The following is a 13,875-nucleotide window of genomic DNA, read 5'->3' on the forward strand; positions in this document are numbered from 1 at the left end:
GATACTTTTAGAAATACCTTATTACCGACTTGAAATTCAATTTCTTTCTGTTTCAAATCTGCGTACGATTTTTGTCTATCTGAAGCGGCTTTCAAACAATCACGAATTACTTTCACTTTCTCTTCGGTTTTTCTAACCAAGTCAACTTCGTGAATCTGTCTCTTAATGAGCTCGGTCTAGTACAATGGAGTTCGACACTTGTGGCCATACAATGCCTCATACTGTGCCATCTTCATCCTCGACTAAAAACTATTGTTATAAGTAAATTCAACTAAAGGTAGATATTTTCCCAACTACCTTTAAACTCTAAAACACAACAGCAAAGCATATCTTTGAGAATCCGAATCGTTCTTTTAGTCGGTTTGTGGATGAAATGCAGTACTAAAGTTCAACTTTGTACCCAAAGCTTCTGGCAACTTCTTCTAAAATTATGAAGTAAATCTCAGATCTCTATCTGATATAATAGAAATAGGCACTCCGTGCAATCTCACAATTTTAGCAAGGTACAATTCAGCTAGCTTATCAAGTGAATAGTCTATACGTACCGGAATAAAATGAGCTGATTTTATCAATCTGTCAACAACAACCCAAATGAAATCTTTGTTTTGCAGAGTCAAAGGCAAACCCATTAAAAAGTCCATCATAATCCTATCCTATTTTCACTCAGGTACCATCACTGGTTGAAGTAAACCCGAAGGCACTTGGTGTAACAGCCCAAATTTTAGTGATATCAAAACAGTGATTTGAAATCACTAAATCTGACATGTGAGTTTAGATATTAGTAAGTAAATGTTAAGTGTGGTTTTAGAAATGATTTTGAATTAGTGAAATTATGAATTAAAGGAAGTTGTAGATAAAATAGGATAAAAACGAGGTATCGAGACCTAAAATTCATAAACCGAGCCATAAATATTTTTAGAAATATTTATGGAGTGTTAATAAGTTAGATTAAAGTTTCGTCAAGAAATTTTAAGGTTTCGGTAGTTAATTGGGTAAAAAGGACTAAATTGAATTAAGTGCAAAATTATGAGATGTGATTGAATAGCTCTAGTAATAATTAAAGGAGGACTAAATAGGTAATTAAACACCTATTATTGGGCTGGACGGCATGTGTGTGCAGGAAAAATAAAAATCAAGTGCGAACAAGGGGAAAAATTGGTATTTATTTGGGCGTGTGTCTCCTGCATCTTTAAAATGTCAAAACAGAATGCTCAGAATTGATCACATGGCTTGGCACACAGACGTGTGACTTAGCTGTGTGACCCTTGCACCTACATACGGCTTAGCATACAAGCGTGTGACTTAGCCGTGTGACCCAAGTTAGAGAGTTACGCGGCCTAAGACACAGGTGTGCCCCTAGCTGTGTGAGCCACACGGCCTGACCACACGGGCGTGTGACCCCTACACATAAGAAAATTTTTGAAATTCACGAAAAATTCTCTAAGTACCCAGTTTAATCCCAAACTGATTCTAATGCATGATTTGGGCCTCGAGGGCTCATGTAAGGGACTATATGATAAAATTTGATTAAAATCTGATATGATTATTAAAGAATTATGAAATGTCTATTATTTGTTCTATAAACTCTGGTAATACTCCGTAACCCTGTTCCGACGACAGATTCGGGTTAGGGTGTTACAGAATTAAATTTAGCTAACATATCCTTAAGGTTCAGTTTCTTTTCTTGTTGATAAGGTTGTAAGAAACTCAGAGGGGATTGTGACCTTTGATTTCCTTGACCACTCCAAGAAAAATTCGGATGATTCCTCCATCCTGGATTATAATTATTGCTATAAGGGTTATTATGACATCTAGAATTATTACCCATAAAGTCGACTTGCTCATGCCCCATGTTTGACTTGAAGGGCAAACATTTTGGATTGATCATCCCTACTCCAGTCGCATCTCATTGTATTACTGGATTCACTTGCTTAGCTAAAATCAAACCATTAATTTTCTTACCAAGAGCTTCAACTTGACTCGCCAACATAGAGACTGCATCAATATCAAAAACTCCAGCTACCTTGGTAGGCTTTGCTCTTGTAACTTGCCACTGATAATTATTCAGTGCCATCTCCTTAATAAACTCTAGCCGAGAGGTTCAAACCATTGTAAAAAATTTGAACTTGAAGCCACAAAGGTAAACCATGATGAAAACACCTTCTCAACAAGTCTTTAAATCTCTCTAATTTATCGTAAAGTGTTTCAATATCAAATTGACCAAAAGAAGATATGTCATTCTCAACTTAGTTGTTTTGGCTAGTGAAATATACTTCAACAAAAACTTTTTAGTCATCTGCGTCCAAGTAGTGATGGAACCTCGTAAAAGTCAATTCAACCATTATTTTTCCTTGTTCCTCAAAGAGAATGGGAACAATCATAAGCATATGACATCATCAATAACACCATTAATCTTAAATGTGTTGCAGATTTCCAGAAAATTAGCTAAATAAGCATTCGGATCTTCATCTTACAACCCATCAAACTAAAGATACTACTACACCATCTGAATTGTATTTTGCTTAATTTTAGAATTATTTACAGCAATAGTTGGTCTGACAATACTAGATTTAACCTCAATCAGAGTGGGCTTAGTATAGTCATACATAGTTTAAGGAGTAGGACGTATAGGAACTTGCTGATTACTAGGATTATTATCTATCTCCAAAGTAATGCCCTTTTGCTCTTAATTGTCTATTAAAATCTGTTGACATTGTCTTGCTTCTCTAACCTTTCTCCCATTTCTACGAGTAGTTTTTTTGATGTCACTATAAAAAAATAATGATTCCAACGGGTTGCCTCTAGTCATAAACCAAAAGAACCTATAATAATCTATCAAAAGAAAATTTAGAATTTAAAAATTAAAATGAAAATATTAAATTAATAGAAATAAAGTTTTCCTAATATTCTAGTCCCCAACAACGGCGCCAAAAACTTGATGTGTCACGAAACTAACTAAAAATTTGACTAAGGCAAGTGCATCTATCAATTAATAGTATAGCTACAGTGAGCAAAAATATTGTTCTCAAGAAAACTAGAAGTACTAGTAATTATAGTCTTTCTATTACTTAACCGAATAATTCGAATGATTAATTAAAATATAAAATTAACTAAATTAATTAGCTAACAAACACGACAAAGAACAAATCACGAAAATAAATGATTAACAACCAAGAATAAAACAATACCTAGGAAAGAAGACACCTAAATTTCATCTGTCACTATCAACATAAATTACATAATTTTTTTAATTAGTATCTTAATCCATAGAAATCCCTAAATTATACAAATATCTTTTTCGAGCATAAGAGCAACTAACTCTAGGTTGATTAATTGAAATTTCTTTCTAATTAAAACACCATATTATCGCATTACTTGTGTTATGGATTTCCCTATTAAATTTTACTCTAATTAGGTAGATTTATGTTGTCCTATTTCTAGGATTGCATGCAACTCCACTCAATTATGCAAGATCTAATCTTAAACAGGGTTTATTCAACCATCAATTTAAAGCACATCAAACATGGTTCAATACTCTAGAAATATTAAACCAAGAATTCAACACACATAATTGAAACAAGAAGCTAAGTATTTATTGCGTAAAATAAGAATCAAATGACAGAACCCATTATAGGGTTTATCTCCCCTAAGTATTTAGAAATTTAGTTCATGTTTGAAAATAAAAACATCCAAGAGACAATGTCATCGAAAGAAATAAAGAAACTCATAACAACTTCTTAATAAATCAACTAGAATCTTCAATCTTGACTAAAATCTACTTTAGAGTTCACTTCAATTATGTTTTTGAGTTGTTTTCTTAAGTATTTTGTAACGACCCAAGGGTTAATGGTATCAGAATGTGTGGCTTCGAGACCCTATTTCCGTAAACTAGACTCGTAAATATTTTTATTAAATATTTATGAAGTTATAATTAAAGTAGAATGAGATTAAATTAATTAATTTTTAAATTATAATAACAAATCAGTTGACATTATAAACCTGTAAAATTTCTTTCGATAATTTATTTAACTGATTTTGATGTTTAAAATTTTAAAATTCAATATAAAAAAAAAAGAAATTTAGAATTTTCAGTAGTAGGATAAACAAGTGCAATCTAACAATTTTTAATGTATTATTTTAGTTTCTGCCACCTTTTACTCCAATCTTTTTTTTTTACCCTGATGAATACTTTAAAAAAAAAACTTTTGGCTAACAAAAATGAAAGTAATCTAAAAGTTGAATCACAAAAGAAAAGTATAAACATAATGTGACATGTAAAGTTAACCACCGTAAAAATTTTAATATTTTAGTCACTAAAATAAAAATATCCTAAAATTAAGTGATGAACTAAATAATTTACCCTTAAATAATTGATCGACTACTATTATATATCATATCACAGATGTGATACCAAATCAATGAAAAACAAAGAAATAATAAAATGGAAGTAGTATGTATACTTTCCACGGTTTATTAATATATATTTTTCGAAAAAAAAGTGGAAATGCAGTTTTATCCCTTTTCATTTGAAAAATTAAGGGGGTGAAGTTAAAAAAAATTTTAAAAGTTAAAATAAAATTTTAATTTTTATAATTTAAAAAATTAAATTAAATTTTATAAATTTAAGAGCTAAAATGCATACTAAATTAAAATTTTAAAAATTTTTAAAAACTTAAATAATAGCTTTTCATTTTAATGGTGGGGCCGGTCAAGCCCCAGATTCTCCTCTCGAAAAACCAATATGTTAAATACTTTCAACATTTTAGTGGGTATGTAATTATTTAGGGGTATATATGTGGAATGTCGCCTAAAACCAACTTATGCACTATAATCCATTACTATTGCCGAGTGTTTAATGATGATATTTGATAATAAATTAATTTGGGAAACATATTCCATACTAAGAAAAGAAACAAAACACAAATTAAATAACTATGTCGGCATATCAAAAGCTTTCAAGCAGCTACGTGAGGGTTTTTTCATCCTCACCGAAAACAAAAAAGAGCGAGTATTTGTATATATTTAAATTGGATGATTATCAAATTGTTTTTATAATCATAAATATAAAATAATGATACATAATATCAAATTTAATCATCATATCTTTTCTTTATTTTTAAATTTTTTATTAACGTGACATATTAGATTAATAATGTTATGTCAACATAAAATTATATGTAGACTGTTATGTAAGTTATCATGTCAATATTATTAAAAAAATTAATATTTTAGTCATCATTTTCATTAAAAATTATTTAATTTTTTTCTTTGAAAGATGATAAAACATATAAATGTTATAGATTATTATGCTAATAATAATTATGCGATTAATCATGATAATTTCCGAGAATAAATACTAAGGATGACAAAAGATGAAATGGAGAATATTTTTTTTGTCTTAAATTATGATTAATTAATTATATTAATAATTTCTATAAAATTAATTATTTTAAGCATTAAATTAAATGATTATTTAATTTAAACAAATTGATTAATTTGTATAAAATTTTAATTAATTAACTAAAGTAAACTTAACTAATTAAGATGGTATTTGATAAATTAGAATAATTAAGAGTTGAAATTTTAAGTATTGAAAAAATAAATTCTAAATTTAAATTCTAAAATATGTTTGATATATTTTCTACATTTAAGTGCAAAATATAATTAGAATGTTTGATAAATATAATTTTTAAAATTTTAAAGTTAAAAGTATTTAAATGGTGATGTTAAAAGAAAATGAAAAAAATTGAAAAAAGAATCTATATAGATAGATAGCTTTTCATATTTTTATTGAAAAAAAATTCTATAGCTGATTTTTTATTATAGAAATATTAAATGTATTGAAAATTATTATTTTTAATTAATTTAATTTTTCCATAGATCATCAAACAAAAGTTTTATATATTAAGACTCCATACTTAAAATTCCATAAATCTCAATCTTGTCAAACACAAACAACCACTCGTGGGCTGAAATGGAGAAATATGTTTCTACTAAAATAGTAGATCATACTGCCCTACTACTTTCCCTACAATCTTTTATACAACTTTCGTTTTTAGTGTAGGCTTTGGAGAAAAAGGACAAGGAGGTGATGGATTTTGTCGGCCAAATTTGGATTTATCTTTAAGGAAGATCAACGTGGCGGCCGTCCCTCACGACAGATTTGCAGCCAAGTGGGAAACTAATGCTTCTTGCTTCTGCAGTCTCCCCTCTACCTCCCTCTTTATCTACTATCTTATATATATGTATCCTTTTCCAAAACCAAACTAATCTCCTGCTTCTTTTGTTTTTCTAAAATGTTGTGGCTTTCAAGTTATAATCTTTGGAAACAAAATTGAAAACCCATAATAAAAAGAAAGGTTTATTTTAGTTTAGGGTTTAGGGTCTTTCAATGAAAGGTGATTATTGTTCAAGTTCAACAAGTGGAAAGAAGCAAAGAATGCAACACCACCAACAACCGTTCAGAGGGATAAGGATGAGAAAGTGGGGGAAATGGGTGGCTGAAATCCGAGAGCCAAACAAGAGGTCTAGGATTTGGTTGGGTTCTTACTCCACACCCATAGCCGCTGCTCGTGCCTACGACACCGCCGTCTTCTACTTGCGTGGACCTTCCGCTAGGCTCAACTTCCCTGACCTTATATTACAAGAGGACGATGAACTTAGAGACATCTCACCTGCTTCCATACGCAAGAAGGCCACCGAGGTCGGTGCTAAAGTCGACGCGCTGCACACCACCTCCCTTCATCATCATCATGCTTCTAATTCATCGGAATCATCAAACCCTCCTCGAGTTTTCTCCAAACCCGATTTGAACAAGTACCCTGAAACTTCTGATGAAGATTGAAAACAATCTATATAAAGGAAAAAAAAAATCTACAACTTGATTCTGTTTAATAAGTTTAGGTTTTCATATTCAACACAGCTCTATCAAGACCTTCAATGACTTGTTCTGTAACAAAAATTCAAGCAGTCATAATTCAGTTAAAATCATGAAGTCAATAGATATATAGAATGACTACTGGTTTAGCTAATTAAGTGGTTAGCTAAAATAGTGATTGCTGTTGAAGTCTTAATTAATAATTTCTTGAACAAATTTGGCTTTTGTAGCCTTTTAAACTATATATTATTACGTGTTTATTCATGATGAAAAAAAGTTATGGAAATTAGAGGGAGATCAGAGAGGAGCATGTGTACGTGTGTTTCCATGTAGACAAAATAGATAAGGAGATAAGGGTGATATAATTATATATAAACAAAAGAGAAAGAAAGCAGAAAAACAGAGCCAAATTAGAGAGAAGGTACGCCCCGGGGAGCGCCTCGGCCCCTAAAATAGAAAATTGCATTTTAAGTTTTTAAATTTTTTTAATAAATTTAAATTAATAAAAGTAAAATTCTACTTTACTCCCTTAAATTATAAAAAAATTAATTTAATCGTTTACAAATTATAAAAATATAAACTATAAAAAATTAAAATTTTATCCAGCCCCTAAAAAATTTTTTTTGACTTCGCCCTGGAAGGTGATCCTTTGATTGTCACCGTCATGAATGGTGGTTGCTTAGGAAACAAAATTTTTTAATAATTTTTTACAATTACTATACATAATATGTTATACTGTAGTTTTTAAAATTTTTAATATTATTTTTAAAAATTTTTAGCTTTAATTTAAAAAAAATTTAAATAATTGCATCCCATACTTAATTTTAGAAATTATATCAAATAAATTGTATAATTTAAATTTTCAATACTTGATAAAAAAATAAGTATTATAAATTGGAAAAATAAAAATAATATAATATATTACCTAAAATCATATTTGAGTTTAATAAATTAAAGATAAACAATGTTACAATATAGGTTAGATATTGTAAGCTTTTCGTCTTTAATTATTTCTTCATTGTAGCCATTCCTTACCATTATTGATAGCATCGATAGTTACCATTATTAAAACAAGTGTTGTATCATTAATTTTTCTAGTTATAAGTTCACAAATTTTTTTTTAAATTTTTTTGAATTATAAGAGGACAAAATCATAAAAATAAAGTGATTAGTAAAATTTGAATTCAGGTCAGACTTTGGGTAGTGAACACCCTATCTCTCAGACCAACATATAGGGTTCAAGTTCATAAATTTTTTTTATTAATAGTCTTATTTAATCTTTATATTTCGAATTAGGTTATAAATATAAGAGATTTTTGTTTTTTATTTTGCCAAGGTGATAATTTATTATTAATAAAGACGAGAAAATTACATAAGCATTATCATCAGGTCCATACAAAATAAAAAACGATTCTAATAACCCTTAAACCCAAGCCACAACAAACATGTGTTTTCTATGATCCCCTACTTTAGTAAGGGAGTAAGCCAAAGTATTGGCCTCTCTAAATATATGTAAAAAGTTTAACTTTACCACAATTCTCACCAAAGTATTAATCCATGGTTTAGAAGGATTGCTATTGGAATTTCGACACTAAGAAAGGAAGAATTGTAGAGAAGAAACAAGAAATTTAGCAACAAAACTATACGCTGTAGTTTCATATATTACACGCTTTTTGAACAATGAAATAGAGGTATTTATAACATGAAAAAGAACTCCTAATTATGGAGAAATAAAAAATATTTTATGCTAATAAACATCAAATATACTATGCTAATAAAATTAAATCTCCTAAAAATATGGAAAACATAACTTACAAGCAAGTTCTTCAAATCCAGTTGCTTTGCGGCTTCATGGTTTAGCTTCAGGTAGCTTGCTTTTTTTCCACGATTCCAGTTTGCATTTTCCATGCAACCCCAGTTCGCATTGTAGTTCGCTAAAGTAATAAGCTCGCCACTTACTTGGCTTTCATGCTGCGAACACCAATTTTATTTCTCAACTTTTGAAACCTCGCCTTTCCAAGTAGTTTGGTAAAAATGTCTGCAATTTGAGTTTCAGTACTACAATGAACCAGAGTCACTTGTTTGCTCTGTTTGAATTCTCTCACAAAATAGAACTTGGTCTTGAAATGCTTTGTCTTTCCATGGAAGATTATGTTCTTCACAATTGCTATGATGGACTGGTTATCACATAAAATTTGGGTTGTTTCAACCTACACAAGATTCAAGTCAAGCAAAAGTTTTCTCAACCAATTTCCTTGGTTGACTACTACTATCGTAGCTATATACTCTGCCTCAGCTATAGATTGAGCAACTGTCGATTGCTTCTTTGAACTCCAAGTGAGTACCCCAGATCTAAGTGAAATGAAATATCTAAAGGTATTTCACATATCATCCACTAATCTAGCCCAATCACTATTAGTGTACCCAACAAGCTTTAACCTGTTCGCCTTTGCGAACCAAACACCAAAATTGATTGTTCCTTTGTTATCAACACTCTTTTCGTAGCTTTGACATGAGAAGTATCGTAACAGTGCATAAATCTTGACAACAAGCCAACTAAAAAAATAATATCAAGTTGTATCGCGGTTAAGTACAACAAACAATCCACAAGGCTTCAATAGTTCTTTTCATCAACCTTCTGAAAATCTTCACTGTTGTTGAGGTTTTCTCCAAGTGCAACAGGCGTGCTAATTGGGTTACATTTCTATATGTAGAACCTTTTTAAAATCTTTACAGCTTGTTTGGTTCAATGTAATAGGTAAACCATTACAATTCTATTCAGTGGGCCCACCACAAACAGCAGTTTGGTTGAGTGGAATACCCTGTGACGGGTGTATTCCATTACAGCCTTATGCAGACAATAGAGAGCATTTCTATTCCCTCTCCTCCCCACCGAATGGTCATTCGTTGTTTGGAAATCATTCATCTCCCCAATTTTACCCTCCCCAATTTCTCACATTCCTTCTTTCCTTTCTTCCTTAAACTCCAACCAGTAAAACTCCTCTCACTTATCTCCTTCTGGTAAACATTTTCCTCTATTCTTTTGTTCCTTTCATTTTCCTCTCTACAAATTTTTCTTAGCCTAAAATTTTTCTTCTCTTTTTGTTATCCATTTGAGTAGATTTTGCTTCCTTCGCCTTCATCAGAGTCTTCTTCAGGTAAATCTTTTCACTTTTCTGTTGTTTCTTTTGTTTTCCTCTCTGCCAGTTTAAGTAGAGTTTGTTGTGGGTTTTTTTTTCCTCATTTGATAGCTTACTTAAATGGTCAGTCATTGCTAAGAACAACACTAGAGAGATTAAAAAGCTTCATTTTTAATTAAAAAATCCCCTCTTTTCCTTTGAAAGTAATCATCCATTCTTTAGAGAATACTCATCTTATTGTTGCTTCTAAAGTTTTTGACCTGTTAGCTCTAAAAATTTGTAGTTTGAAGTACCATGTAGTGTAGGATTACATTGGGTTTGGCAACCATTGATGAATGAATTTGAATAGAAAGTTCAAAATTTACCTCTAGTTGACATGTCGAAAAGGGTTAGAATGACCACAATATCATGCATTTTTGTTTCTAATTCAAACTCTAATGATTGTTAGGCTATGTGCTACTCTATTATCATGTTTGAGAGTTTTAAGAGTGTGTATGTTAATGGATTGTAAATATAAGGGGTACTTGTTTATCGTGGGAATCAGATAACTGGAGTGTTAAGGCAATCTGAAAAAAGACCACTGGAACTGGTAGGATGAGGTATCTTCGCCACGTTCCTCGTAGGTTCAAGATTGGTCTCAGAGAAAGTACGAAATTGCTAATTTCATTATATAAACATATTCTGTTCTAGTTTAAGGGCTTTCCCCCCCTTTCATTTTGTTAAATATTTGTGTTGGATCATGATACTAGGTACTGAAGTAGCACCAAAGAAGAAGGTTGCAGCAGCTTTGGCTTAAGTTGGCTATGAGGTTGTTTTGATGAATCCATCTATTTTAGTAAAAGTTTTATGGGAACATTACATGAGAAATGTCATTTATTATATTGGATGCTTTTAAATTTTGTAGTTTTTATTTTCATGTAGCTGCTTAGGCTATTGTTGCTTGACACTTAATTACTGGATATTTTTTGGGATGAAGTTAATCATGTGCTTGTTTTGGTTTTGATGCCCTTTATCTTGTTTCAAATTATAGTCTTCTTTATTCGAGTATTGTTGTTTGAAGTATTTTCTACATTTTGTGAGTTACATTCTAGAAAAGTATAATCTTTGCTTGGCACTTACCATAATAAAATTGGAGGTATCAGTCCTTTTTATTATATAAATTTTGCAGCTGATGCTGAAACTTCATTGTTCCAAAACACATGTTTGATGGTATGTTCTGTGAATCAAATTATGTGATTTTAAAATTTTCTTTGTTTTATTCCATTTGAGGTTTAGGTTCTTTGCTTATCTTAGTGTATTTGGCATGATATTTTTCTTGCCCAATCTCTTATGTCTAACCACATGCATCAATTAGTGGAACCCAAAATTTGTGGTCCGATCATAAAACTGGAAAGTTGAACAAACTGATCGTTTGCAAATCATTTTTATTCTTATTTTTTTGTTTTGTCATGGTTGTATTGGAGTTTGCTATTATTTTGTATGAAATCATGGTTGTTTATTCAGTTGCTGAATCAGAAGTTGAAGGATTGGCTAAGTCTAGAAATCAGAGTAAATGAATCCTTTAGAAAACCCTTCCATGTCTGTGCAAGCTAATTCTGAATTGTGAACATATTCTTAAATAAAATTAATTTTTGATGGTTAAACAACAACTTGAATCCAATCAAATTGGACAAATATATGGTACGTAACCCCCAATAGTTAACGGTTGCAAATTGGAGGAGGATTATTATTGAACAGAACAGGTAAATTTCTGATTATGTTTGTTAACGGTTGCAAATTGGAGGAGGATTATTATTGAACAGAATAGGTAATTTTTTGATCATTTTTTTTGTTTATTTATCAAGTTATTAATATATATTCGTTAAAAAAATTAAAAGTTGTATCCGCATTCGCTTATTAAAGTAAAATATATTCAATTAAAGTTGAGGGATTTGCACGTCAAATGGACCAATTTTGTTTAGTGGCCTGCCATAAATGATGGTTGATGTATAATATATGTTTTATTTTAGTATTATAATAAGTGATGGCTTTATTTTTGAAATAAATTAATTAGTAAAACAATAAAAGATGACAAAAAAATAGATGTTCACCTTTCTTCTTGATTGCCGAAATTGGGAAAGAAAATATTGAAGAAAGAAAAGGGGGAAGACTTTCGGTCATTTGAAGGCTTAAGAAGGTTAGTATATTGTGTTAAAGTTGTGAAATTTTAGCTTGTTTTAGGTTAATCATCATGGTTCTTACTTAGCCCATGCTAAATTTTAAATTTTGATGGATGGATGGAGCATTCGGCTATGGTTATCAAAGAAGGAATTTGATTATTTCCTTTAAGTTTTGATGAAGAATGTGTTGAGGAAAGAAATTGATCTTGCTAAAAATATGAATTTTTAATGCTCATATATGTAATAGCCGAAAATAAAAATGCTTGATGTCTTGAACAAATGTTGTTTCGATGTGTTGAATTGAGTAAATTAGATGATTGAACACCTAAGGATTCGGCATTGTTCATGATTCTTTTATTTAGAATGTGATTTTGAATGTTATGAGTATTGGAATGTAAGTATATGTGTGCTCGGTCATAGGAGTTCGATATGAAGCTTTGTTAGGTTTGAGTGATGAATGGCCGAATGAGCTATAGGCTATGTAAGGATGAATTTTGTATATAAGTTGTGTGTGTGTCTTTATTAGTTAATGGCATTCGGCATTATTATTATTATTATTGTTTTTTATATATATGTACATTCGGTCTTTGGGGGTAATAAGATGAAGTTAAAATGTTAAAAAATGTTTCTAAGACTTGTTAAGTCGTTGTGGCCATTGCCGAATGTATGTTTGGTTAAAGGAAATTTTCAAATCGTTTATGTATGTGTATGTGAACTAAATATTGAATGAATATTCGACAAAATGGGGTTAAGGGTTAAGTCATAAGAATTTTGGGTGGTATTAATATTTGGACATTAAGGTTATATGTACTTTGGCTATGTGAGTTAGGTGTTAAGTAACCTAATTATCTTGATATGCATATTACAAGGTATATATGATTTGTGTTTTGGTTGCATAACTATATTTGGTTAATAATATGAATGTAAAGAGTTGTGAATTAGTATATTGTAATAAATCTGCTTGAGACAGCAACTGTAATGTGATTTTGGAAAATCACCATAAATTGAGGGAAATGAGTTAGAAGCTGAATAAATTATGTAATTAAAGCGTAATGAGTCTAGTTTCTTATAAAAGAAACCGTGTAAGCAAAAAAATTTCCGATAATGAGATATTTGAAGTGATGTGGAAGAGGGTCAAAATGACTTCTAGATCCTCTGTTCTGTTTTTACAAAATCATTATAAATTTTAAAAAAATGGTTATAAGATGAAGTTTACATGCTTAGACTCCTTAATGAGTCTAGTTTCAAATTCAATAAACGATAACATATTTTGAATTCTGTACAATGAGAAATTTGATTCGTAGTGAAGAGTTGTCAGATTAGTCAAATAGTGAAAGAAGGGAAACTTTAAGAAAAATCTGGTATTGATTGGCCAAACCAAAAGTTTTGAAAATTTTATGGATAAAATATATATGAGTATATTTTCAGGGAAAATTAACGGTAATTGATTTTGAGTTTCTTAGCTCCAGTTATAAATGATTTAGTGACTGCTGCTCAGGAAGACAGCTTGCAGTGAAATTATGATTATGTGGTAAACATTAACAAAAATTTGTTAATGAGTTGCTTATTGATTTCTTATAAGCTTACTATGATCTGTATGTGTGAAAGTCGAATATATATATTCTGAAAGTGATGCTTGAATAGTCGAATAATGACTAAGTTTAAAATTGTTGAATTTAAGCTCAAGAGCATAGAGGGG

At 30.4% G+C, this 13,875-nt stretch overlaps 1 protein-coding gene and 1 long non-coding RNA gene across 2 annotated transcripts; both read left to right on the plus strand.

Moving 5' to 3' along the window:
• Positions 1–5,933: 5,933 nt before the first annotated feature.
• LOC107917342 (ethylene-responsive transcription factor RAP2-1) lies at positions 5,934–7,121 on the plus strand. Its single transcript, XM_016846698.2, has one exon. The coding sequence runs from the start codon at positions 6,392–6,394 to the stop codon at positions 6,842–6,844; it is 453 nt and encodes a 150-aa protein (XP_016702187.2). The 5' UTR covers positions 5,934–6,391; the 3' UTR covers positions 6,845–7,121.
• A 3,146-nt stretch (positions 7,122–10,267) lies between these two features.
• Positions 10,268–11,011, plus strand: LOC107917664 (uncharacterized). Its single transcript, XR_001689787.2, has 2 exons — positions 10,268–10,663; positions 10,767–11,011. It is a non-coding gene; the product is annotated as an uncharacterized lncRNA (long non-coding RNA).
• The last annotated feature ends 2,864 nt before the right edge of the window (positions 11,012–13,875 follow it).

Source organism: Gossypium hirsutum, chromosome A01 (assembly GCF_007990345.1).
Source record: "Gossypium hirsutum isolate 1008001.06 chromosome A01, Gossypium_hirsutum_v2.1, whole genome shotgun sequence".
NCBI classification, from domain to species: domain Eukaryota; kingdom Viridiplantae; phylum Streptophyta; class Magnoliopsida; order Malvales; family Malvaceae; genus Gossypium; species Gossypium hirsutum.

What these genes read in the sequence shown, in the direction of transcription:
- LOC107917342 (XM_016846698.2), top strand. Translation starts at nt 6,392, where the DNA reads ATGAAAGGTGATTATTGTTCAAGTTCAACAAGTGGAAAGAAGCAAAGA.